Source organism: Tachysurus fulvidraco, chromosome 7, assembly GCF_022655615.1.
Source record: "Tachysurus fulvidraco isolate hzauxx_2018 chromosome 7, HZAU_PFXX_2.0, whole genome shotgun sequence".
In the NCBI taxonomy this organism is placed as follows: domain Eukaryota; kingdom Metazoa; phylum Chordata; class Actinopteri; order Siluriformes; family Bagridae; genus Tachysurus; species Tachysurus fulvidraco.
Genome location: NC_062524.1, coordinates 13,673,475 through 13,699,162, shown reverse-complemented (window position 1 = coordinate 13,699,162; position 25,688 = coordinate 13,673,475). Strand labels below are relative to the sequence as shown.

Sequence of the window (25,688 nt, the reverse complement as noted above, 5' to 3'; positions counted from 1 at the left end):
AGGCTACACTGTCTGGTCCAATGTTTGTCTGCAACAATGTTTAGGTAGGTGGTATTAAAATCCAGATGAATTGCAGGAGCAGAACATTGCCCATAGCATCATACTGCCTCCGCCAGCTCGCCTTCTTCCCTTAAAGCATCCCTGGAGCTATCTATACCCCAGGGAAGTGACACACACACACACACACACACACACACACACACACACACACACGATGTCCACATGATGTAAAAGTAAGGTGATTCATCAAACCATTTCAGACCAGTTTTTTTCCAGTGAATCTTTATTATTGACAAATGCGTAACAGGATTTTATCCATTTAACACACAATGTTTAAACCCGTCCTTGACATGGAGAACAGGTTGAGTGTTATGTCAGCGTACTGAAATGAACCAATTAAACGCATGAGCTCAGTTTCTATACAATTACTCGTAAAATCCACATTCACGAAACGTCAAAAGTGCTACAAGTCCATTAGAAAACATGGCAAATCAATTCGACAGCCTTCACAGAAGGCAAAGCTTTCAGAATTAAAATCAGAAGCAGTATTGATAACTCTTTAATTACTCCCTGTGTCATTTTGTCGTTTTTTTATTATTATACACCTCTGTTAAGTTCATGGAAACAGGATTTGGAATGCAGCGAGTCCCTTAATGTGTCATATTCTCTGTTCCTTCTGCTTTGTAAAGAACAATAAAAAAATTTAATAATAAAAATTAATCAAGGTCACAACTCTGATGTTTATAATCACATGAAGAGATTACAGAGAAATGTTAAGAAAGCAGAATATGAACTTGATGGCTTTACATATCGGAACTGGCACCAGATAAAACTACAAGTCTCTTAAAACGTACGGCCGAGACCCAGGCTGGCAAAATAAGAGAACAAACCGACTCGGGTCATTTAGATCATAAATACAGTGGAATGTGGGGATGAGTGGAAGCACTTCGGGACACAAATCTGTTATGGCGGCAGGGGGGCGTTTCCGAGGGGAGGCTGTGAAAGGGTGGAGTTGTCGTGGAGAAGGTGCTGGGTGATAAATGAATGCGGATAGAAGTGTGTTATTAACAGCAGGACATCTTTTACATAAGGAGCTGAAAAGCTGGCTGCAGATTCCACTTTCCTAGGCAGTGTATCGTGTAGATTTCTAGATTACTCACCATGGTAGACGGATTAATCTAGAACAATCCGTTTAGGACGTACTGTAGTTTCTTGCCCCCTGGGGTTGTCTGAGATACAGAGTTCTGCACAGATAAACCTGACAAGCATCTCTGTGTCCAACACACTCCTGTTAATCACAGTGACCATTTATACTGGGTTTATGAACTGCACATTCAGCACAATATAAAAAAATTAAATCCATACATTACCGTGTGCTGGATACTGAGCGTGAAAGCCATGAGACCGATAATAAAATGCTCCTCTGCATTCAGACCTGCTAATAAATCTAAATTTCTATTCTATTCTTTAGAATAGACATTAAATACAATGCACTTCTTCTATACATTAAGTTCCAACTTTATTTGGAGAAATTTTTAAAGTGTCTTTAATTGGAAATCGATTGAAATCTTTAAATTATGAAGTTGAAATGTACTCCTTTTTTCGGGTTTATTCAGACATTAAGCTTTTAGTTCTGGATAAAGTATGTGCGAAGAAGAACTTTCTGAACTACAAGAGTTTTTTCCAGGCTGCTACACATACATCATGCTGATCTTTTTTATTTCTTTACTTTTATTTTACAAGGCTTTACTTCTGAATGCGAGGCTTTCACATTTTATACCAGTGCCTTAACGTATCTACTGGAGATTTGAGTATAGCTTTGATTGGAAGTCACAGCTCAGCTAAAATGATCGAATGCGTCCTCTCCTTATAATAAGTGCTGCAGCAGCATCAAATCACAGGATGTCAATAAGAGCCCTTGTGTGATATGTTCTGCTCTGAGGAATGTGATGTGCTGCCCTGCAAAAATACCCAGGGATGTATTTTGTCCAAATTATTTAAAAAAAGATTTGTTTATCATTAAATTAGAATGTTTTTAAAACGTCCACTGGACTGTGCACTATTTAAAATTAATGCACCAATAACAGATGGACACATTATAAGTGCTCTAAGACTTTAGACGTTATTTCTTTCCTAACTTGTTACATGAATCATGCTTACAGACACTATCACAACCAGACGACTGTACACGTGGTCCGACGTGGCAATATTTAGCTGTTTGCTGAGGTGATGTCTAAGTGATGCTGTTTTCACCTATACACACCTCACTTATATCATCCCCACATTCACTCTGGCTCACGTCTAGCCCAAGGACACCGGAGCCATGACCATACATTCCACTTTGGGGGTTAAGCCCTAAAAGCGAGCCAGGGATGGACATGCTCAAGCCGCTTCTACTGCTGCTACTGCTGCTGCTGCTACTGGAGTGGTGTGGAGACATAACTGGGACTCCACTTCTGCCTCCAGCGCTGCCTGGAGTACCATTGTTGCCTGAGGGCTGATGCTGAAGAAGATTTTGAGGGGAAATCACTGACCCTTCAGTGCCTTGCAGCTCGCTATTAGTGCTGATGCCGGTGTGCCTTTCGCAGTGAGAGCGATGTCGCATGAAGCTGTCGCGCCACATGAACTTCTTCCCACAGCTAAGGCAGTCGTACGGCTTCAGACCCGTGTGTGTCTTCATGTGCTCTGTGAGGTGGTGCTTCATCTTGAACTTCTTGGAGCATACCGGGCAGTGGAAAGGCCGCAGGTCGAGATGCATGTTGATGTGGCGATCTCGCATGCTCTTGTGAGTAAACCTTTTGCCACAGTGGCACATAAAGACTTTGCCCGCGGTGCCAGCCCCATTGCCATCTAACCCATCAAAGCCACTGTCCATTCCACCGTGCCTGGGTAAGTGGACCTTTCCATGCTCTGAGGCTCCTTTTAAGGACACCCCAGGTAAAGCATCTTGGTGGCTGACTGAAAGAGAAGGCTGGTTGTAGAGAACAATCTGGTTCCCTTGCATGTCCAGTGGGAAGAGCTGTGTTCTGGCAGCGGCTGATTGGACCGAGCTCAGTAATCCTCGACTGCTGCTCTGGCTGGGGTTCTCCACAGAGTGCTGTGACGACGCTTGGTCCATCAAACCACTTTCAACCTTGAGGTAGTCTTCAGGTGATTGGCAGTAGTCAACCTGAGGAAGTGACAGCAAAATATTATTTCATGGATTAAAACGATTTAATGTAAGAAGGAACCGGGCTCGCAGTACAACTCATTAAAACTCGTAGGGAGGTTTGTATAAGTATAAAAAGTAAGGACTACGTTCTTCTTTTTACTCAGGTCTTTTCAGGAGAAACAAGTTAACAAAAAATAAGTGTGCAACCTGGCTACCCAGAAACACGGAGTTAAATGTGGAGATCTTGGCAGGCCTGGTCATGTAATATAGTCAGAGTAAACTATGTCACTTCATTTAAACTAAAACACATGGTGAGAGATACTGGATTTATCTTAATGTAATTTTATTACAACTCTAGTGTCCCTCCTGCAGGAAAATTATGTGAGACAGAGGGAAGGGGGCGGAGCTTCCAGTTAACATCAGAGTTACGCAACACTTACGCAACTGTGAATCATTCCACAGTCACGTGTCCATCATTGATTCATCGTTTTTCTGGGAAAGAGTGATAATTAAAAAAGATGCTATTTTGTGTTGTTTAATAATCAGAGGTTTGTCTTCTTATAAGAAATCTTGAGAGCTTTATTTGAATGTGGCACTGAGTTTTTCAGGAACTCCCGGTGACTTCCCATGATAGTGTGTGTAACTGTGTGCTGTTTATTGCTTCACTACATGTTACTTCCTCACACCTACACCATCTCCAACAAACACTAAAACCATCTCCAACAAACACTAAATGATCCTCACCTGGGCTTCCATGTCCTCCCTAATGCTGAGGTCTGCAGAAAGAGTCCTGACATTAGAAATATTAAATGTCCTCTCCCTTTCTCTCTCTTTGCTGAGCTCTAGATCCTGCTCGTCTTCGTTTTCACCTCCTTCTTCTCCAGACACCACGATGAAGTCGTCATCCCTGGAGCGTTCGGTTTTCACCACCACCCACTGCTTCCGAGGCATGATGCTTGGCTGGCTGTACATGGGGCGCTTCTGCGGCGGAGACGACTCCAGATCCTGGTAGGAGGAAACACCGAAACTGTCGCTCACTCCCATGTCTTGATCAGAGGCAGGAGTAGGCTTCTTCCTTCTGCCACTGCCCTGTTCCTGTTTCCTCGGGTACACGAGCTCCTCATCCTCTTCCTCCTCCTCATCAATTAGGAAAGCGTCTTCTTGACTGGACGGCATGCAGTAGTTCGGAGTAGAATGCATGCCTCCGTCTCCCACTGTTCCTGTACTCGCCATGGCTCCACCGAAACTAGCATCTTTGGGGCTGAAGTAGTTTGTACTGCTGGGAGACTGACTCTCGATTAGTGAGGGACGGGTCAGAGGCGGCGCCACAGACTGTAGGTGTCCTTCTCCACCGTAGGATTCCCTGTTAGCGATACTGCTGCATCGAGCGCTCTCTGAGGACGGAGCTGTACCCTGTGGCCCAGACGAACCTCCCTTGTCCTCTCTGAGTAGTTCTGTGCACTTGTCCACAATGTGCCACATCTGCAGGACGCTTCCAATGGTGAGGTAGTTGACAATGTCTTCACGGAGCATCTGCAGCTGGCCAGTGTAGGCACAGCGCAGGACTCTCTCGAATGCCAGCGGGTCCATTACAGCTGGGATGGACACTGTAGACATGTTCTTCAGTAGCACCTAACAAGCAGAGACACACCGTGAGCGGTCAAGTTGCAGAGCCTCTCTCTCACAAACACACACACACTCACTGATTTTACACCTGTCTATCAAACGCTTGGCATTGTATACTGATGTGAGGCTTGTATGCGGCTGCTCGCCATCTGAAACCCATTCCATGAAGACTGCTTGTGTATCTTAACTGCATGGCTAGGTGCTAGTGCTCAATAACACTACAGAACAGTGATTCTGAGGTGGAGATGTTCTGAGAAACTCGGTTAGTTTTTTCCATATTCCTGCACAAGCAGCTGCATGTCAGTACAGTGAAATTTTGCATTTTCTTTTTTCGACATAGATGAAATGGATGATGCATGGACTGACCATATACCATTTATATACATACATACATACATACATACATACACTCTCTATACATTAAATGTGTAAATAACTTTTCCCATTGTTTAGTTCTTGACAGTTTGTAAGTGGCAGTGAGTAAAGGACACACCTGGTCATGGAAGTACGGTGAGGAGGCAGCTAACACGCAGCGATGGGCTTTAAAGACATGTCCCTGTACGTGTATGGAGAGGTCACACAGCTGGCCGTCCTCACGCTGTCTGTTAAGGCTGTCCAGCACACATGTCTGCACGTTAGGGAAACACACCTGTACCATCGAACCCATAGGCACACCTGAGGTACCATCACAACTGTTCTCCTCTGTAGCCGACTGCATTCCTGAGCAGCGTGAAAAAGACACAAAGTGACAACTAAACACACACACACATCCAAAATCGTTCACACACAATAGAACTGATTTCACTCCCTGTAGTGCACACTATTCTTAACCAAGCACATGACTGTTTTTCATCATTCTCACAGTCACTGTAACACAATGCTGCGTGAACAAGCACAGGGAGAGCTGAGATTGTGTCAGGCTTTACACATGATTCTGGGGAACTTTTCACATCTTTCTGGAATGTAACAATACCCCCCCCCCCCAAAAAAACAAAAAAAACACAAAAAAAAAACAAAAAACAAAAACAAAACTTCAGTTTAAACAACGGTTTAGTGACCCGCGAAAGACATGTGGTGTCGAAACATATTCATCAGGCTGTCAGGGAGAAATAAGAGTGTTTAGAAAATAAACAGAGATTCGAATCAAATCCAATAAAACCATTTGGCAGTAAAAAAAGTTCTAGTGACGATTAAACTATCGACGTTGTGTTTACGCTGTAGTATTGAGAACGAACTCGTGAGTGTCTCTATATAATAATCCCAGCTTCAGATGAACGTAAACAATGTGGTGTAACAGTCCCCAGTCACCTGTGCTGAAGACTCCTGTCACCTAATGTCACTAGGTCAGCTTCCATAATGAACACACAAACCACTCGTATTCACATAATAATAATAATAATAATAATAATAATAATAATAATAATAATAATAATAATAATGTCCTATTGGGATTGATCTCACACTTAAAGAGGAACATAAAGTTGGCCAACTGGGATTCGATCCAAAATGTCGGATCAGCAGTAAGACACAGATGTGAGTGTTTAATGAGTGTCAGAGATCTGTGTGTGGTCTGAACCCAGTACAGTGTCATGTAGTGAAGTCTGTAATGCAGTAACAGTGAAGACTGAGACATGGTGTGTTATTGTTACTATTATTACTGTTATTATTGATGTTGTTATATTATTGTTGTTCAGTCTGAACATGATGAAGAGCAGGAACATGTCAAACATGTTAAAACACACAGATTACAGAAGATTAGTTGCTTTTCTCAGGGATTATTGCGACTGCATGCTAACTGTGCTAGCTGTGCTAACTGTGCTAGATATGCTAGCTATGCTAACTGCGCTAACTATACTAACCGCTTATCAGCGATGAAAATAAGCCTTTAATCAGTCTTACCCCTGGAAAGGCTTGTTTAAGGACCAACATGAGTGTGTTTGCGCAGTAAAATCTCCATCTTCACGACAGGAAGAAAGCTAACATTTGGAACAGAAATGTTCGCTTAGCTCCAGAGCTCCAGCTGCATATGATCCCTTTAAGAGAAATTCCACACAATCGTGTGGGGTCATTCGGCCGACCGAAATAGAACGCGTGTAAACACAGTGGTGTGTCTGAAGGAGAGAAGTTTTTTATTCTTAGTCCATTTTAATAAACACGTCTAATGTATAATGTTAACTGATAAAAGAGGATAAAGTAAATTAGTTTAGTACACTACTGAAAATAATATGCTTTACAGTTTATATCTGATAATAAACCCCAAAACATTATGTGATAAGACAGTAAAACATAAATGACTTATAACAGTGTTTTACACTTTCACTGGAACCCCAGACCTCCTCACATAACATCTAGTAGAAAGCCTTCTGAGATGTTCCTGAGGAACCAGGACCACAATTCTGAACTTTTCACTGTAGGACTTTCTGTCAAACATGACCCTGAACTTACTCCTGCACAACTTGTTTTTAGCGTTCAGGCAGACGATAGGGCAGGTTGTGTACAACCACCCCAGGGGCATCTCAGTTTGATGTTCTATGAGATTAGTATGACCAAGAAATTCTGCTTGGCATCCTCACTCACTTGGGATGGTGAAAGTTGGTCTCCAGAGGGAGAAGCTTGAGTTAAGTAATACATATATAATACAAACACTTCATTTCCCTGTGAAACTCATGTAGCTGAGCACCCATCATACAGCCAGGATCATACAGCGAGTTTTGTTCTCAGGTCAATAAGATACTGAATTTAATTTGCACCCTCAGAAGGTCCCTCCTCTCAATTCTATGACATCAAAGCCAGAGAGGCTTGAAGCTATTTAGCAATTCAGACAGGGAGAACCCTGTGGAGGCTTGTGGGGCATCACGTACAGTAAATACTATGGGTTGGACCCAGGTATCCTGAGGCCGAGTGTTAGTTTTTACCACATGTTCAGAGCTACTAATGGTTTAAACATTCTTATAGGACACATCTGTTCCAATATTTCTGGGTTTAAACAAAAGGTGTCATGTTCTAAGTAGTTTAATACATTTAAGTAAATATCAGGAAATGAAAGCTGGAATTCTGGTATATTACTGAGATCAGAAGTTGAGTATAAGTTCATATAAATGTCATATAAAAGCAAAAACATAAGAATTGCCCTTGGTGTTCCAATAATTTCAGATGCGATTGTACCACCTGAGGTTTGGATGAACTTATATCCATCCCTTCTTTATGGCTTTGCCTCATTTGATGGAGTAAACACAGGGGTTACTCTAAGCACATGGAAATGATGGTTGCATTCAATGAAATTGAGGCATTACCAATCCCTTTTTATTAGGTCATATAAACATCTTTAAACTTTGTCATCTGTACAGAATGATTTTAGACATCTTTAGACAAACTGAAAGCATTCAGCACCGAGTTACATCATCACAATCATCATCATCATCTTCTTTACAGGCACACAGCCAAATAACCTAAAATACAAGATACATTGCTTTTGTAAAAATATATGTTTTCATCGAGGTTTGAAAGAATATTAATGGCAGAAAAACTCCATTGTTGTCAAAACTAGAATTACCACAAAAACCCACCCCCACCTACGATTTTTTGGAATTCAGCTCTAGTGACTTGTTCAATCTCTAAAACCGTTATTTTTTTGCACATATTGTTTAGTAAGGAAAGGTATGAAATACAATATACAAGCATTATATAGTACATCAACCTTGAAATGAACAGTAAAAATATAAGCAAAAAAACAAAATAAAATACTGTAAAGGAAGCTGATTAACAGTGAAACTACAAGATAACAAATGTTAACTAGACACTCACTTTGGAAAAAAAAAATTCTCAGAAAATGTAATGTGCCAAGGTTTTTTTTTTGTGCAAAGACAAAAAGTGGAGAAAGAAATTGAACAGAAAAATATGAAAAAAATATAGCTGCCTGTTGTAGTCTTTGGCAGTTATCACAAATTATTATTATTTAGTTTTCTGTAAAACCTAAAATCCAAACATCCACTGGCCAAAAGTAATGCAGTAAAATATTCAACAGCTTTGTCACATCACACCTCAATAAATCAAACCTCAATCATACAAATATTTTATCCACCTGATGATTTATGTACAACACACACACCCACGCACACACGCACGCACACACGCACGCACACACACAGTAGCGGTGAAGTGCACAAACTGAGCCAAAGAAACAGTGATTGCAGAGAAAGGTCAATATCATTGGTCTCACTGATCACATGAAGTCATTTAACTCTGCCTCCAGAGCAGCAGCCATCTCATCAGCTTCTGAGCTACTACCGTCCTCGTTCGACTCCTTACTGGACTGGCTAGCCAAGTCTCCGTCTTTGTCGTCGTCGTCTTCTCTGGCGTCCTGCAGCTTTCTCTTGTGACCTCTAGAAAACACAGTACAGTGATCTGTATGACTGATTAAACAGTGTGACTGCTGATCTGTGTGAACAGCCTGCATGTTCCTGAGCCAGAGAGCAGCCCAGGGTTTACCACAGAGCATAGTGGTGAGAACAAACAATACTGAGGTTTTTAATCAATTAACACAAATACAAACAGACACATTCACTATATGGGCAAAGGTTAGTGCACCCATGATAATCATACCCATGTAATGTTCTTCCCCAAACCACAAATTTGGAAGAACACAGTTACATAAAATATCTCTGTATACTTTTGCAGGTAGGTTCAGAGCCGATCGGCCCTATACGCTCACTACGCAAGCTGCGTAGGGCCCCGCAAATTACGTAATGTTAATCGGTGGAAAGACGTAGAGATGGCAACGAAAAGCAGTGAAATGTCACTATTCTTATTACCAGAGTTGATAGCACAAACAAAATATTAATGCAAACAATCCATTCAATACTAAATAAAAATAACATTTATTTATTTGGTCTTTGTCTTGTGAATATTTTTTTTATTAATGACTGAATTTATTGTACACACTGTTTGTAGAGAATGCAAACATACATGAACTGATTTGATTCGAGACCGGCATCATTACATCATGCATAAAATTTTGGTGTCCACTTTTGCCATTTTAAATAATACCATAACTTTTGCCTTACTATATAGTCATACAATATATAATATAAAACTCTTCTTGTTTTAAATTCTCACTGAAGGCTAAAACCCCTAAAGATGAAATCCTAGAACCACCCCTGGATGACAATATAAAGCGGAGCTATCCATCTGGCTATGAAAAGAGAAAAAAAGAAACAAAATGAGAGTAAAATGCGAGAATAGCAATCAGGTAAACTTGTGTTCTCTTCAAGTTTGATGTCAGCAAGAGCAAATAACAGTAAAGTTAAGGTGATGTGATTCTGGCTCTAGTCTCGATCTGACTAGATAAAATAACTGTGCAGTGCTGCCAGTGCATCTCTTGGCCTGTCTGTCTTGTCACACAACAATTTTTTGCATGAACATTCGCGTGAATAAACTCCCAAGGGAAATGATATTTATAAACGGCAGCTCGATAACCTCGCCGCGCGTGCACATGTGTTCATATGCGCGTGCAACCGTGCACGAAATGACACGCGCACTTTCCAGCAGCAACATCTGTGTGGGGACCAGTAAAAAAGTAGCGTGATAGCACTCCTAAATGACAACCTCTCAATCAAGGTTACAACAATGTTAATGCAATATGGAAACCAGTGGATTTACATTGAAATGGGCATAATGCCAGGTCAATATGAATGCACATCCCTCAGTAAATAATAAGGTAGGAGGGACCCATAGCAGAATTTTGCTTAGGGCCCCAGGGAGGTCAGGATCAGGATGTTCTGGGTTTGTAGGTATATGATGGTGCAGAGACGGTTTACAACGCGTCATAGGAGCCGAGAGAACAAAATAAAAGCCCTCCACTCTCCGTGTCAAACACAGTGATTTTAGCCTGTTAGCTGATGTATGTGGATAAAAGTACTTTTCTCTGACTGTTACACGTCCCTGAGATTTACTGAAATAATATAGTAAACTGGCTCGACTTGTCTTAGGGGAAGTTCATGTTCAATGGTACTGAATTACAGCCAGAACAATCAGTAAGATTATCCCCTGATGTCTCTTTGGTCTTCAGACGAGCTGCAACTCTGAGAATAAAGATTATTTTAAATACTACAGTGATTGAGAGTATACTGAACAAAATTCTACATAACCAAACAGCAAGAGAGCATAAACCTCTGCACTGAGCTGTCAGTTATTTAAAATGACTAAGAGAACTAAGTAAGGTCCAGTACCTTGGTGTGATCCCTGTCCGACTGCTGTCTTCTTTGGATGTTGATGATGTGTCTTTGACAGACATGTTTAGGGTCTGGTGATCATCTGCTGCTTCAGCACTTTGTCTACTGCTCTCCTCATCATCTCCCTTCACTCTCTCCTCCTTCTCTTTTCCCTCACTGTCATTATCACTTTCTTCCTCAAGAATATCATCCACCTGCCAACCCCCCCCAAAAATGTCACAGACATGGTTAGAGTCAAGAGTAAATTCTAATCGAATACTTTAAACTATAAACTGCTTTAAAATCAGGTGCAAATCTGGACTATGGTCTGCATGTGGGATCATCTCACCTCTCTGTCCATGCTGTCTAGGTCCTCCTTGCAGAGTGTGTAGAGTGGCAAGGATTCGGACAGGCTGGGCTGTCGTTTCCTGCGTGTCGGTCCAGGCTGCTCGTCATCTGCTCTGGAGCTGTCGACATCGTCCTGCTGCAGAAATCTCAAATCCCTGAAACAAAAAAAAAAAAAGTAGTTCAACATTTTATCCACAGAGCAAAAGAAGAACTGCAGCAAAAAAAAAAAAGCTAAACACTGCAAATTGTAGTGCCGGGGAGCTGTAAGTGAGAGATGTCAACATGTGGACAACTTCTGTGTACGCTGAGAAGACTCCTTCTTAAAGGACATTATTTCCATTGACATTATTTCCTGTACAGTGTCACCCAGAGTCTGATTTCTCTCCAGGTTTCTTGATTTCTGTACAGCAGCTGTACGAGTGTTACAAGCACAATACATTGGTTTCTATGGTAACATTACACGCACGGGGACATGTAAGCTGGACACTCCACGTGATCTAAAACTAATAACAAATAACATCATGTAGCCAAGGCAAATTTATAAATCGGTAACGTTTTTTGTTCAAAGACTTTTATTGAACATTTATGGAAGGAGTCTCCAGTGTAGGAGATTGTTTTTTTTTTGAGAGAGAGAGAGAGAGAGAGAGAGAGTGAAATTTAGTGTTTAATACAGCTATAATGTAGGTCTCTGGAACGTTCCACAACATTAAACCTAACTATAAAGTGTTCTAAAGCCACTGCTCTAAATGATTCACCAACATAGCCTGAAGCCCCGCCTCCTTAAGTACACCTTAGTATTAGAAAGTAAAGGCCATTTCCAACGGATGTAATGCGACACCACTGAATTTAGCACGTTAGTTAGTTACTGTAGTTTACTGCCATGTCAGCTACTGAGGCTATCTTCATGGTAAGAACGGTTAATAAGAACTAAAATAACCTAAACTCACAGGAATAAATATTGACAAATATAGACAACTTAAATTAAATCTTTTACATTAATATATGACAGAGACTCTAAAACTTTTTCTGATGAAACCTTGTAAAATAGCTCTTTAAATGAATTGGCCTCATAAAATACCCTTCTGTGGTCATTATACGCAGGACAGTCCAACAGAATGTGTTTGACAGTAAGGGGAATGCTGCAGTACGAGCACTGAATGGGGTCTTCTCCTTTCAGCAGGTATTCATGTGTCAGCGTTGTATGTCGGATTCTATATCTGGTTAAGATCATCTGATCGAATCTTGAGCTCGTAGGTATTAGAGACCTGGTAGTAATTTCAGGGTGTATTTCAAACAATTTGTTATTCGACCATGTATTCCATTCCTCTTGCCACTTATTTAATACATAGTCATTGATAATAGGTCTATATTCAGAGGGAGGAATTTGGCATCCAGTCACATTCTGCCTTAAAGCTTTCTTAGCAGCTGCATCAGCTCGCTCATTTCCTGAAAGTCCAACATGTCCTGGAATCCATAAGAAATTTATATTATAGGGTTGATTCTGTAGATGAGCAACTTTGGTTAAAATAGTATCAATCAACGGATGGTTAAGCTCCAAGGATTCCATTGCTTGAAGGCACGTTTTAGAATCCGTAAAAATTATAGTGTTCTTCAGTTGGAAATTATCAATGTGTTCCAAAGCCAAGAGCAAAGCACAGGCTTCAGCTGTGAAAATTGAGCATTCTTTTGGAATTCTAGTTCCATACTGTTGATGTCCAGTCACCATCGCTGCAGCTACACCATTTTCTGCTTTTGATCCATCCGTGAATATTAGTAAGTGTAAGGAGTACTGACTTCTTATGTCCGTATATTGCTGTCTATAAACATTTGGATAAGTCACACCTTTTCTCTGGTGTCCTAAAGCCATGTTGATTACAGGTTTCTTTAATATCCAAGAAGGCAAGGAACTGAAGTGTGTTTGACGTAAGTTGTCCAGATTTACGTTCAAATGTCATAAGTGTGGATTAATACGAACGCCGAAAGGTTTGATGGATCTTGGTTTGCTCTCATACAACTGATCAAACTGAGGGTTAAAAACTGCAGAGTATGCTGGGTTATTTTCATTCACTTTCAGTTTAATAGCATATTGAAGTGACAGTTTTAACTGTCTGTTTTGGACCGAAGGTTCATTGGCTTCAATATATAAGCTCTGCACTGGAGAGGTTCTAAACGCACCTAAAGCTAGTCGTAACCCTTGATGATGCACTGTATCAATTATTTGTTTATATGACTTCCTGGCAGAGTCATAAATTATACTGCCATAGTCCAAACGAGATCGAATGAGAACTCTATACGGTCTCAGAAGAACGATGTAATCTGCACTCCATTTTGTTTTGGCCAAGACTTTAATAATATTCATAGCTTTCAGGCACTTGATTAACAATTTTAAATGTGGTATAAAAGTCATTTTATCATGAAAAAGAAGACCTAAAAACTTAGTTTCCTTAACAACTTCAATCTGATCTCCCTTGATAAAAAGTTCTGGGTCATGATGCAGAGTTCGCTGAAGGCAGAAATGAATACAAACAGTTTTGGTTTTGGAAAACTTAAAACCATTTTCAGTGGTCCACTGGCTAAGTTTGTTAATACATAATTGCAAATGTCTTTCGATCATACTCATATTTCTCCCTCTATAACAGATGCTCAAATCATCCACATAAAGGCTGCAGAATATGTCCGATCCAATAACTTCCACAATGCTATTAATTTTGATACTGAAGAGAGTGACAGAGAATACTTCCTTGGGGAACTCCAAGTTCTTGTCTGTGAATATTTGATAGAGAGTTTCCTACTTGGACTCTGAAGCATCTACTGGTTAAAAAGTTTGAAATGAAGATAGGAAGTCTTCCTCTAAAGCCCATACGATGAAGATCTCTCAAAATCCCATACCTCCATGCTGTATCATATGCTTTTTCTAGATCAAAAAAGACAGCAACATGATGTTCTTTCCTGATGAAACCATCCCTGATGTACGTCTCCAGCCGAATTAGTTGGTCCAGTGTGCCCTTCCACGCCTAAATCCACACTGGTAGTCAGTTAATTGTTTCTTTGATTCCAGCATCCAAACAAGGCGGTTGTTAATCATTCTCTCCATGGTTTTACATAAGCAACTGGTTAAGGCAATGGGTCTATAGTTATTTGGATCAGTGTGATCTTTCCCTGGTTTAGGTATAGGAATCACTGTTGCTTCCTTCCAAGAATCCGGTAGTTTCCCAGAAATCCATACGGTATTAAAATGATCTAATAAAAGAGTTAAAGCACAGTAAGGTAAGTGCTTTAAAAACTGGTAGTGAATTTTATCTGGGCCAACAGCAGTATCATGTGAACATTTTAAAGAGTTTATTCATTTTTCCATCTTGAAGAGATGATTATATACTTCCATGTTATCAGAACAGAAATTCAGTTCTTTACATTCTTGCCGTGCTTGTTTTAGTTGAAATTCAGGGAGGCAATTCTCCATTGATGAGTTCTTTTCAAAGTAGTCAGTTAATGTATTTGCTATATCCATCTCCCTTGTCTGAAGTGTCCCTTGTTCTTTAATATGCTGTATATAAGACTCACTCTCCATGTCCTTCATTCTACGAATCCTGTTCCAAATCCTCTTCTCGGGAGTATAACAGGTTAAACTTGACACAAATTGACTCCAACTCTGTTTCTTTGCTTGATTTATGACTCTACGAGCTTGAGCTCTGCAAATCTTGAGACGCAACAAGTTAGTTTCTGATGGGTGTTTATTAAAAGACCGTTCAGCCTTTTTCCGTGTTTTAATAGCCTTCTTACATTGCTCATTGAACCAGGGGTTAGCTTTATTGTGAGACTTTGCTGGTGTTTTCGGAACTGTCTCATTTGCAATATCAATTAACTGTTGGGAGAAGGATTCTATGGAGCATTGATTGTCCCGGTTTGCAAGAACAAATTTTTCTCTGCACATAGTCTGAAACGAAGGCCAGTCTGCTTTCTTAAGTTGCCACCTTGAAGGCCTCATTTGGATACTCACTTGTGGAAATGTGATGATAACTGGAAAATGATCACTTCCACAGAGGTCATCCCAGACCCTCCATGAGCAGTCAAGGTAGATATCGGCGCTACATATTGTCAAATCAATCGCTGAATAGGTACCATGACCTGGGTGAAGATGTGTTTTTGTCCCGTCATTTAGCAAACACAAATCATTATTCACTATAAAAGTTTCCATTCGTTTCCTTTTAACATCACATCGGCCTTCTCCCCATAAGGTATTATGGCTGTTAAAGTCACCCATGAGTATATATGGCATTGGCAGTTGTGAAACAAGCTTATCCGTTTCCTGAGGTAAAATGATTTCACACGGTGGAATGTAAATAGAGCATACTGTTACTACTCTGTGGAGAGTAATTTGAACCACTACCGCTTGAAATTGGGCATCCAACGCTATATGACTGTGAATTAAATTGTTTTTCACCAAGACCGCTGCTCATCCAGAAGGCCGGTGGAGATTCGGACCATACGCACTGTACATTTTGAAATTTTTAAGCCTCCAGGCATCTTCTGGAGATAAGAGGGTCTCCTGAATACAGCAGACAAGTGGATTCAAATTCGCAGTTAATTGTTGTAATTCCGCAGCGTTGGCTTTTATCCCTCGACAATTCCACTGGATTATAAGGTTACTTATCCTCAAGTGGGAAAGATGGGAGCAGGTCCTTTGTTTTTACATTTAGGGGAGAGACTGTGGCTGCGACTAAGCATAGTCTCAGTCATTTCAATGTCTTTTGGATTATCTTTCTCCTGAGTTCGACGTACGTCTTGACTTGAATGTGGAGCTACTGTGCTTTTGGATTTTTTCTTCACTTTTGAACCGCTTTGTTCCAGTTGTACATCTTGAACTTGCTTGGTTTGAATGTAAATGTTCCTCGTTTTTTGAGAATTCAAATTCTTTGTACCGCTTACGTCTTTGGGCTTATCTGTGGATATCCAAGTTAGATCTGTCTGACAACTACTAGTATGTGTCTTCAGTATAACAGCAGCAGAATAAGACTTCTTCAAAGTAAAAGCAGGGAGTCCTTCAACCAATTTACGAGCTTCGACATAGCTTACCTTCATTGTGTGTTTCATTCTTTGTATTTCCTTTTCTTTAATCCACATGGGACAATTCTTTGATGAAACTGCGTGATCTCCAAAGCAGTTTTTGCATTTAGAGGGCTTTGAAGAGTCCATTTCCTGATGCTCTTCACCACAATTCCGACAAACCGGCTTATTTCTACATCCTGCAGAACCATGACCGAATTTCTGACATGTAAAGCATCTCAGTGGATTTGGTATAAATATATCCACAATGACACTTAGATATCCAAGTTTGATTCTTTCGGGTGGTTGAGGTTTGTTAAAAGTCAGGATGTATGTTCCTGTTTTGATCATTTGTCCATCCTTTTTGATGATAATTCTTTTGGTATCAATCACTCCCAGTTGTTTCAGTTCCGAGGTTATATCAGCTTCGTCCATATCCTGCAGCTCTCTGGTGCGGATCACACCTTTGCTATTGTTCAAAGAAGGATGACAGAAGGCTTTCATATCTATACCAGCCAAGGTCGTTGCTCACAGTAGATTGTCTGAGTTTGCTTTCCTAGCACAATCCACCAAGATCTGTCCAGACCGCAGCTTCTTGATATCTCTGACTGCTCCCGCAATTCCAGTTATTCCTTTTTGGATTGCAAAAGGAGACAGTTTGGTAAGAGGCATGTCTTTAGTCAATGATTCCAGTAAAATAAATCTTTGCCAGTTTTCGTTATCAGAGGAGAAAATAAGATCAGTCTTTAGTTCAATCTCCAAATCCTGGTCCAGTAATCGTTTTTTGGTGTTTTGTTTGTTCGCCAGTATATTTTTCATCATCTCTGCTCCTCACCCACCTCGGAGCCCTACATGGGGATGTACAGAGCCGTGGACATCCACCGGATGTACATCAAGGATACAGAAATGGTATATGGAAGATGCAAGTTATACAGATGTTTGCAACTCAACCTATTTCCAGGGCGAGTCCTGACTAGCCGATTGATTGGGACGGGCCTTCCCAACCTCCCGTCTGATTGAAGTAGGAGCCAAAGTGATGTGTTGGATAAGTGGAAGTCGCAACTAACCACAATCCTCAAGCACCAGGACATCTTCCTCCAACGACACGAGTCGCAACTCACGGCCAATGAGTCACCCCATTTGTCACCTCTTACGATCAGCAAGGGGGTGCTGAGGACCTATTCTACCCCGGGTCCCCATGGGTAGACTTTAGCATAATACACTGTATTATTACATAATCTGGGCAAATCTGTAAGACCTTTTTTTTTTACACCGGAGTGTCCTTTTTTTGTCATTCGGCGCCAGCACCTTGCAGCCCCGCCCCTCTTCATGTGTGTAATCTCACTACTGACATTATTTATACTACACACTGTAGAAGAATAGTGCACAAGTATGTGATTTGGGACACACCCACACACCAAATCCTACAACATTATGGAGCACAGAATGAACCTCATCTAAGTACCTAAAGTTTAAGTGCACTTCATGTCCTGACGACATCACCGATGATTTCTGAGACTGACGTGGTACCTGAGGTCCTCTTCGGATCAACTTCCCAGTTACTGAGTCGTACGTGTGCACCTCTGGAGGCAGAGGGCCTTTGGGCTGGATGAAAACAGGGTCAATAACAGGTGCTGGGAAGGACTCCTGAACATCAGGAAATGCTGATGGGCTATTACTTCTAAAAAACACACACAACAACATAAATAACAGTAATTAACACTAACTTGTATTGATCTAAAATAATGCAGTTTAATAATTATAGTTCAGTTGTAGGTAATTAAGTGAGCAGAAAGGGTTAGGACCAGAGCTAAACAGTGTTTAAGAGAAAACATCTGATGGACTTTGATGGAGAGAAGTTGTAGCAGACCTCTGGAATTTTGTGTAGTCCTCCTTAAGAGGGAACAGCTGCTCTTCCACTCTTTCCCATCGCTCCAGACATCCCCAAAGCCAATCTGGATTCACTACATGAACATGCTTACAAGCCTGGGCCTGCCGGACCTTCTCCGTACCTTACACACACACACACACACACAGTTATAAACAGAGGTTTAGAAGTTAGAGGTTTATAAAACAGAGAAGACCAGTCAGAACTCAACATAAAGTTGAGTCCATCAGCAGAATAAGATTTAAATGTATTTATTGTATAAGAATTCTCCTTATCTTAACGTTTTTGTGTTTGGGGCAAACACATGGTATCTGAATTGGTTGCTATGTGGTTGCTATGACATCCAGGGCATTGCTATGATTTTGCATGGGGTTGTTAGAGTGTTATTCGGTGGCTGTTGCTATTGCGTTGCTTGCCTGGAAATTGCTAGTGTGTGGTTGGCCATTGGTTGTTACAAATGAGTTTTATTTTGGTGTGTTGGTGGTATGTTAAGTGGTTGCTATGGTAACCCAAAGTGTTCGTATGAAGGTTTAGTGGCCTGGAGCTGAGCGCTATAGAAAATGTCTGTATGCATGTCTTACCTGCACGAGCTGCGATGAGGTGGGTGGTGAGGTCGGGATCTTTGGCACTGAGCACGAGGCTCTTGCTAATCTTGGCACCCAATGCTTTTGCATGGTAGCTCTCTCGTGTTCGCTCCATGGGGTAGTTTGTGGGGTACAAACCGCTGAACACGATGTTTGTGCCTGCCAGAGAGCTGCTCTTCAGCTCAGGGATGATTTTACGAATGTCCGGCGTGTCGGAGCAGTCACCCAGGAGATACGCCTCGTAGCGGGAGTAATACTCGTTGTGAATACGCATCAAGATCTCCTGGAGGTAAATCAAGTGATCGTCCTGGTCCATGTCTTCCTCCTCCTCCTCCTCCTCCTCGTCCACCATGCTGTGGTCCAAAGACTCCTCTCCCATGGTGACACCGGACTGCTCGCTGTTTTGAGACTCGGTCTCGGTTTCCTTCTTGTCAGAACATCCGTTATCACAGAGGCTCTCTTCATCCATATCACAGATGCTGCCAGCATCTAATCCTCCCTCTCCGTTTTCCTCTGTACCACAACACTCCTCATCTATGCTTGTTTGTGGACTTTCTGTGCTTTCTATGACCTGATCGTTTTTATTCTGCGGTGATCCCGGTTTAGTCGAGTCACCGCTCCCAGCTACAGTCACATTGTCGTGATCTCCAGTTTCACTTGACTGCCTCGTCCCGTCCGATACACCCAACTCTTCTACTTTAACGTCATGTATATTATCTGAAAGTGACTTTTCTGTTCTGTTTCCATCAGGAGTTCCCTGGCTAGCTGGTTCTCCTTGAACGTCAGCATCAGCAGTTGACATTTCGTCATGTGGTGACTTTTTATCCTTGTCCTGTTTCCGGTGGACGTTATTTTTCCCCTCTTCGGCTGATGATCCAGACAGGTTGGGGTTCTCTACGGGTTGACTGACCTGGTTACCTACAGCAGAATGGAATGAACTGCTTAAAAAGAATTAAATCACACACATCTGACCTCTAACATCTGCACAACTGTTAAATAATAACAGCTCTGAAGAAGCACAACAGAAAAGCACTCGCCCTGTTATATGGAAATCATGAGTAACCAAAACATGCTGTGTGGGAGGAGCAACCTGTCTGTCCACCTGCCAATCACAGCGACACTAGGATGTGAACTCGTGCACTGCACTTTATTACCAGTTAATCATGGGGTCCCTCAAGGATCAGTTCTAGGACCTCTACTTTTCTCGATATACATGCTTCCATTAGGGAACATTATTAGTTTAGTTTCCACTGCTATGCTGACGACACACAGTTATATATCTCATCAAAACCAGATGAAATAGCCAAAGTGTCCAAATTAACTCAATGCCTTAGAGAGATAAAAGACTGGATGAGCTGTAATTTTCTGTTGTTAAACTCTGATAAGACAGAAATACGACTTATAGGTTCAAAAACCAGAACACAGAAACTCTCGCAACTTAACTTTCACTTAGAGGGATGTTCTGTTACTAGTAGCTCGACAGTGAAAGACCTGGGTGTCATACTAGACAGCAACTTGTCTTTTGAAAATCATATCGCCCATACTACCAAAACAGCCTTGTCCACCTTAGAAATATTGCCAAGCTGAGAAACATCCTGTCTGTATCTGATGCTGAGAAGCTAGTTCATGCATTCATGACCTCTAGACTGGACTTGTAATGCATTACTAGGTGGTTGTCCTGCATCTTTAATAAATAGGCTACAGTTAGTCCAAAATGCAGCTGCCAGAGTTCTAACTAGGACAAGAAAGTATGATCATATAACCCCAATTTTATCATCTCTACACTGGCTACCTGTTAAGTTTAGAATTGACTACAAACTGCTGCTACTCACGTACAAGGCTCTTAATGGTTTAGCTCCCACGTATCTAACTAGTCTTCTAACACGTTACAATCCTTCACACTCTCTGAGATCACAAAACTCAGGACTTCTGGTAGTTCCCAGAAGTCTACTAAAGGTGGTAGAGCATTTTCTTATTTAGCTCCCAAACTTTGGAATAGTCTTCCTGTTAGTGTTCGGGGCTCAGACACATTTTCCCAGTTTAAATGTAGATTAAAAACTCACCTCTTTAGTCAGGCGTACACACGCACATAATACATCCCATAAAATTATGCACCAATACTTTTCACCTTTTTTATGAACAGCAGATATGTTAATCCCTCTACACTGCTTTTCTCTTTCTACCCATCCCGAGGCATCCAGACATTGTACCAGCTCCGATTGTCTTCCGTGCGATGAAGATTTTGGACCTCCACTGAGATGAGGCTGACTCTATGAGAATCCTGAGACATCTACAGATCTACGAGCTCCAGTTGGACTCTATGATACCAAGAGGAGATCTGAACTCTATATGATCTTTACACTAATTCAACCCTTGGTTGACTGTATATTTGTAATCACACCACCAGTGCCACCCATATGAGGTTGGGTTCCCCTTTGAGTCTGGTTCCTCTCAAGGTTTCTTCCTTACCAATTTAAGGGAGTTTTTCCTTGCCACTGCTGCCTGAGTCACCTCAGACTTGCTCATTGGGGATAAATACATACATACATACATACATACATACACACTGAACTATATATATATATATATATATATCTGGCCACTGCTCAAAATGAACAATATGAATGTCTAATTACTCAAAATCACCTGCACTTTTTTTTTCCCGCTGAGCCTCTCGTGACCCGGGCGGAGCGTTGATGTCACCCGTTCCCTTGAAGTAGACGTATTTTTTCACCGTGATGAGGTTAGGGGCAAACTTCCACACATCCTCTCTATCGTCGATGATGCACACCATGGAGTCACCACATGGGAACAAATTCCTACAGAGGACCCAATAATAGTGCAGCAGGAAGTTAAGACCTGTTCATTATTTCCGGCTGTTTACATCACTACAAATCTTCTACAACACTACAGGACTGTCTCAACTGAAACTGGATCAAAGGAGATGAAGTTCTGACAGATCACAAGCAGATAAATTACCTCAGGTTTCCTGTCTTGGAGAACGGGTCAATGCACTCATCTCTGGACAGGATTCGATGTGAGAAAAGTTTCTTTTCAGGGTCCAAGAAGCCTTTTTTAGAAGACAAGAAAAGGTGAGAAGAAAAGCGATTATGTCGTTTCTCTGCAAAGCTCTTCACATGGAAACCAAATCCAAGTGTGTCTTATGGTGGTCCTGTTAAAGTACTACAACTTGACAGAACCCAGAACAATGGAGTACCTGTGGAACAAAACGCCACGTTTCTATATAGAAACATATGAACCCTGCGTCACTGACCTGCAATGGTGTGTGCATAGAGGCGACTTCCGAAAGTAAACACGTGCAGCTCATACATCTTGGAAATCTTCTCCAGAAACTCTTTGCAGTAAGGCCTGAGCCGTGTGTGCAGCATGGGCTCACCTCTGCCCAGCTGGAAATGAAAAATCCCCTGGGAGACAGAAAGAAACTTGGAGCTGAGAACCAGGAGAAGTGGAAACTGAGATGGTCAGGAATGTTCAACAACAATATTCCTTAAAGCTTCACTTTAATCTGTGTGTTCAGGTGTAGAACACGTTCTTGTGTGGTGTGTGTTTGTATATACGTTTATATTGTGTGTATTCATACAGTTTAGATTTGTGATTACTTCGATTGTTGTGGTTATGAAGCTCACTTTGGTTGACATGTGTTGACAGTGCTGCTCTGTGGTGTGGATCAGAGTCTGGTCCAGATCCACCATGAGAACCAGCTTCCTGTTTCTGTGGAGCCTCTTCTGGTCTTCTCGACCGAGTTGCTCAGCTTGCTGCTTGCAAAAATAACAAAACACACACGCACACACACACACACTCATCAGTACATCCTACACAAATGCCATGATCATGCTGTTGACTTCAGGTCCTCCATCACCATGACAACAGGTGTCATTGTGTCAATAATACAAGGGTATTTTCGGAGATGAACAGCATACAGTACATTTCAAATCTTTCTCTTTTTTTTCTACAAACAAAAAAAATTTGCTTCATTTTCACAGTTTTAACAATTATTTGGCGGCATCTGTCCAAGACATAATTACAGCAGTAATAATCTAGCAGTAATAATACAGCATAATCTTGCTGTAGCATCTAAGAAAGTTGGAACACATGCAGACAGACCATGGACCTCTCCTCCAGGAACAACATCTTATCTTTTCCTGAGCCTGACAAAGTCATTACACAGCTCTGGGAAGTGTTGTAAAGTACTTTACCCTGGACATAAATGAGGTGTGTTTAGTAAGTCAGTACTTTACTCTGGACATAAATGAGGTGTGTTTAGTAATACAGTACTACGTGAGGTGTGTTTAGTAATTCAGTATTTTACCCCCACCCCCATAACCACATAAACATGGAGCTCACCTCGGAGCTGACCATCAGTTCTGGGACACTGTGCACCATGGAGACCATGGCAGTAGAGATGTTCTGCTGCTTACCATTCCTGTTCTGCAGCCTGTAAATGTTAGGAACACGCTCATCTGTCTAAAGCTGAAACATGGTGATTCATTATATGTGTAGTGAGTATGTATAATAAGTAAACTCACTGTGTTAAGTCCTGACCACACTCAGCACACAGCCCCTTCATCACAATAGGATGACTGCATTCTTCTATTCGTGCAATAACGTCCCTGTTACAGACAAACAACAAACACAGGCATGAGATCAGATCATAGGGGTTCAAAAGGATTCAGGTAAGAAGCACACACACTCTTCATGTTCACATTCGTGCCTCACTGTGACAAAGATGTGCTGTTACAAGGAGTCAGAATTCTACAGCATCATTCCATTCTACAGTTATGAGCCCCGACCCCCAAACACACAGAGATCCGGTGCTGTTAGTTTACAGTTAACTGTGTAGGTGGTGGTTGTTTCTCTCTCTCTCTCTCTCTCTCTCTCTCAGGTACAACAGTCAAGTACTATTGCCACCTACTGGGCAGCTCTGGTTGTGCTACTGTATGTTATTCATGATATAAGACGTAAGATGATAAGACACTACAATACAGAAGTCATGGACTTCAGTGCTTATTGTGTAGAACAGGAGGTAAGATGTGCAGGTGCGTAGACAGAAACAGAAAAGATCCCATAGCTTTGCAGCCCATAATCCAGTCCTCCCATGCAGTGTCCATAGTGGGTGAATCCTTCAGCTGAACAGTTGTCTAATGCACATGGGCTCACCACAGCACAGAGGATCTCCAGGGACTTTATGATGTGAGAGGTCCCATCTCCTCACTCTGGTATCTCTGAAAACCTTCCAAAAGTCTAAAATATCCTGTGAAAACGTGTGTAACTCTTAACACTTCTTCATTCCAGACGAGGGGTTAGATCGTCCATGTCACCGTTTCAGATTTCACTCTCTCAAACATCATTTATTTATTTCAGGGGTTTTATTGACTGCACGTGCAGCTTCAGAGAAAACTGTAGCTGATCTCAGGAGAAGGAAGCAGTCTGACATCATGACAAACTCAGGGGGCTGTAAAGAACTAACACAAATCAAAACAATGGGGTATATACATGGAGAAGGTGTTGGTCTACTGATCAGAAGGTTGTGAGTTTGACTCCCACTCCTGACCCCTCTGCGACTCAGCTGTAAAAATCAAGCATAAGTTCATGTGTGTTTAGTAATTCAGTACTAAGTGAGGTGTGTTTAGTAATTCAGTACTTTACCCTGGACATAATCGAGGTGTGTTTAGTAATTCAGTACTTTACCCTGGACATAATCGAGGTGTGTTTAGTAATTCAGTACTAAGTGAGGTGTGTTTAGTAATTCAGTACTAAGTGAGGTGTGTTTAGTAATTCAGTACTTTACCCTGGACATAATCGAGGTGTGTTTAGTAATTCAGTACTGAGGTGTGTTTAGTAATTCAGTACTGAGGTGTGTTTAGTAATTCAGTACTGAGGTGTGTTTAGTAATTCAGTACTGAGGTGTGTTTAGTAATTCAGTCCTTTTCAAAGGACATAAGTGAGGTGTGTTTAGTAATTCAGTACTTTACCCTGGACATAACCGAGGTGTGTTTAGTAATTCAGTACTGAGGTGTGTTTAGTAATTCAGTACTGAGGTGTGTTTAGTAATTCAGTACTTTACAAAGGACATAAGTGAGGTGTGTCTAGTAATTCAGTACTAAGTGAGGTGTGTCTAGTAATTCAGTACTAAGTGAGGTGTGTCTAGTAATTCAGTACTAAGTGAGGTGTGTCTAGTAATTCAGTACTAAGTGAGGTGTGTCTAGTAATTCAGTACTAAGTGAGGTGTGTCTAGTAATTCAGTACTGAGGTGTGTCTAGTAATTCAGTACTTTATCCTGGACATAATCGAGGTGTGTTTATTCATTCAGTACATTACAGTGGACATAAGTGAGGTTTGTTTATTTATTCAGTACTTTACCCTGGACATAAGTGAAGTGTGTTTAGTAATCAGTACTTTACCCTGGACATAAGTGAAGTGTGTTTAGTAATCAGTACTTTACCCTGGAAATAAGTGAGGTGTGTTTAGTAATTCAATACTTTACCATGGACATAAGTGAGGTGTGTTTAGTAATTCAGTACTTTACCCTGGACATATGACGTCTCCCAGCCCATAACACAGCTCTGTAACCACCCCAGCTCGGTCAGACTTCAGCTTCTTCTCCGTTAGTGCCCTGTTGTTGTTGTGTTGTTGCCCCTCGGTGTCTGTAGGCATCAGCACACACAAAGCTAGCACAGAATCCACCTTCACCACCGCCCCGAGCTCCACCTTCCACTCCCTCAGCCGCACCGCACGCGCTGCCGCCGGCAGCCGAATCTCCGTCACCTCCATGCTGAGGCGCTTAGTGCACAACGGTAAACACAGCTCACTGCGACACA

General features: G+C 41.5%; 2 protein-coding genes across 7 annotated transcripts in view; both read right to left on the bottom strand.

The window, feature by feature from the left end:
• Positions 1–223: 223 nt before the first annotated feature.
• On the bottom strand, positions 224–7,016 carry zbtb22b (zinc finger and BTB domain containing 22b). 4 transcript variants are annotated; one of them, XM_047816017.1, is made up of 6 exons: positions 6,677–7,016; positions 5,271–5,497; positions 3,896–4,783; positions 2,264–3,169; positions 1,161–1,288; positions 228–1,029 (listed from the first exon to the last, which is right to left on the bottom strand). In XM_047816017.1, exons 2-5 carry the CDS (start codon positions 5,493–5,495, stop codon positions 1,193–1,195), a joined length of 2,115 nt encoding a protein of 704 aa, XP_047671973.1. In that variant the 5' UTR covers positions 5,496–5,497; positions 6,677–7,016; the 3' UTR covers positions 228–1,029; positions 1,161–1,192. The 4 variants fall into 4 exon arrangements, 3 of the variants coding, with proteins under 3 accessions (XP_027019496.2, XP_047671973.1, XP_047671972.1); XR_007143484.1 differs by having other exon boundaries at positions 224–1,029; positions 1,161–3,169; positions 6,677–7,013; XM_047816016.1 differs by having other exon boundaries at positions 228–1,288.
• A 1,042-nt stretch (positions 7,017–8,058) lies between these two features.
• Positions 8,059–25,688, bottom strand: part of ctdp1 (CTD (carboxy-terminal domain, RNA polymerase II, polypeptide A) phosphatase, subunit 1) — a 17,906-nt gene continuing 276 nt past the window's right edge. For 2 of the 3 annotated variants that reach the window (XM_047816014.1, XM_047816013.1), the window contains 13 exons: positions 25,397–25,688; positions 23,397–23,480; positions 23,215–23,305; positions 22,470–22,625; positions 22,124–22,274; positions 21,829–21,919; positions 21,496–21,668; positions 18,847–19,767; positions 18,248–18,389; positions 17,843–18,058; positions 11,336–11,489; positions 11,005–11,201; positions 8,059–9,159 (listed from right to left, as the gene is read on the bottom strand). The exon at positions 25,397–25,688 is cut by the window's right edge. In XM_047816014.1, coding sequence (XP_047671970.1) covers positions 9,000–9,159; positions 11,005–11,201; positions 11,336–11,489; positions 17,843–18,058; positions 18,248–18,389; positions 18,847–19,767; positions 21,496–21,668; positions 21,829–21,919; positions 22,124–22,274; positions 22,470–22,625; positions 23,215–23,305; positions 23,397–23,480; positions 25,397–25,641 — 2,781 coding nt within the window. In that variant the 5' untranslated portion in view covers positions 25,642–25,688 and the 3' untranslated portion in view covers positions 8,059–8,999. The remainder of the gene's footprint in view (positions 9,160–11,004; positions 11,202–11,335; positions 11,490–17,842; positions 18,059–18,247; positions 18,390–18,846; positions 19,768–21,495; positions 21,669–21,828; positions 21,920–22,123; positions 22,275–22,469; positions 22,626–23,214; positions 23,306–23,396; positions 23,481–25,396) is intronic. The other variant, XM_027163694.2, reaches the window with a different exon arrangement.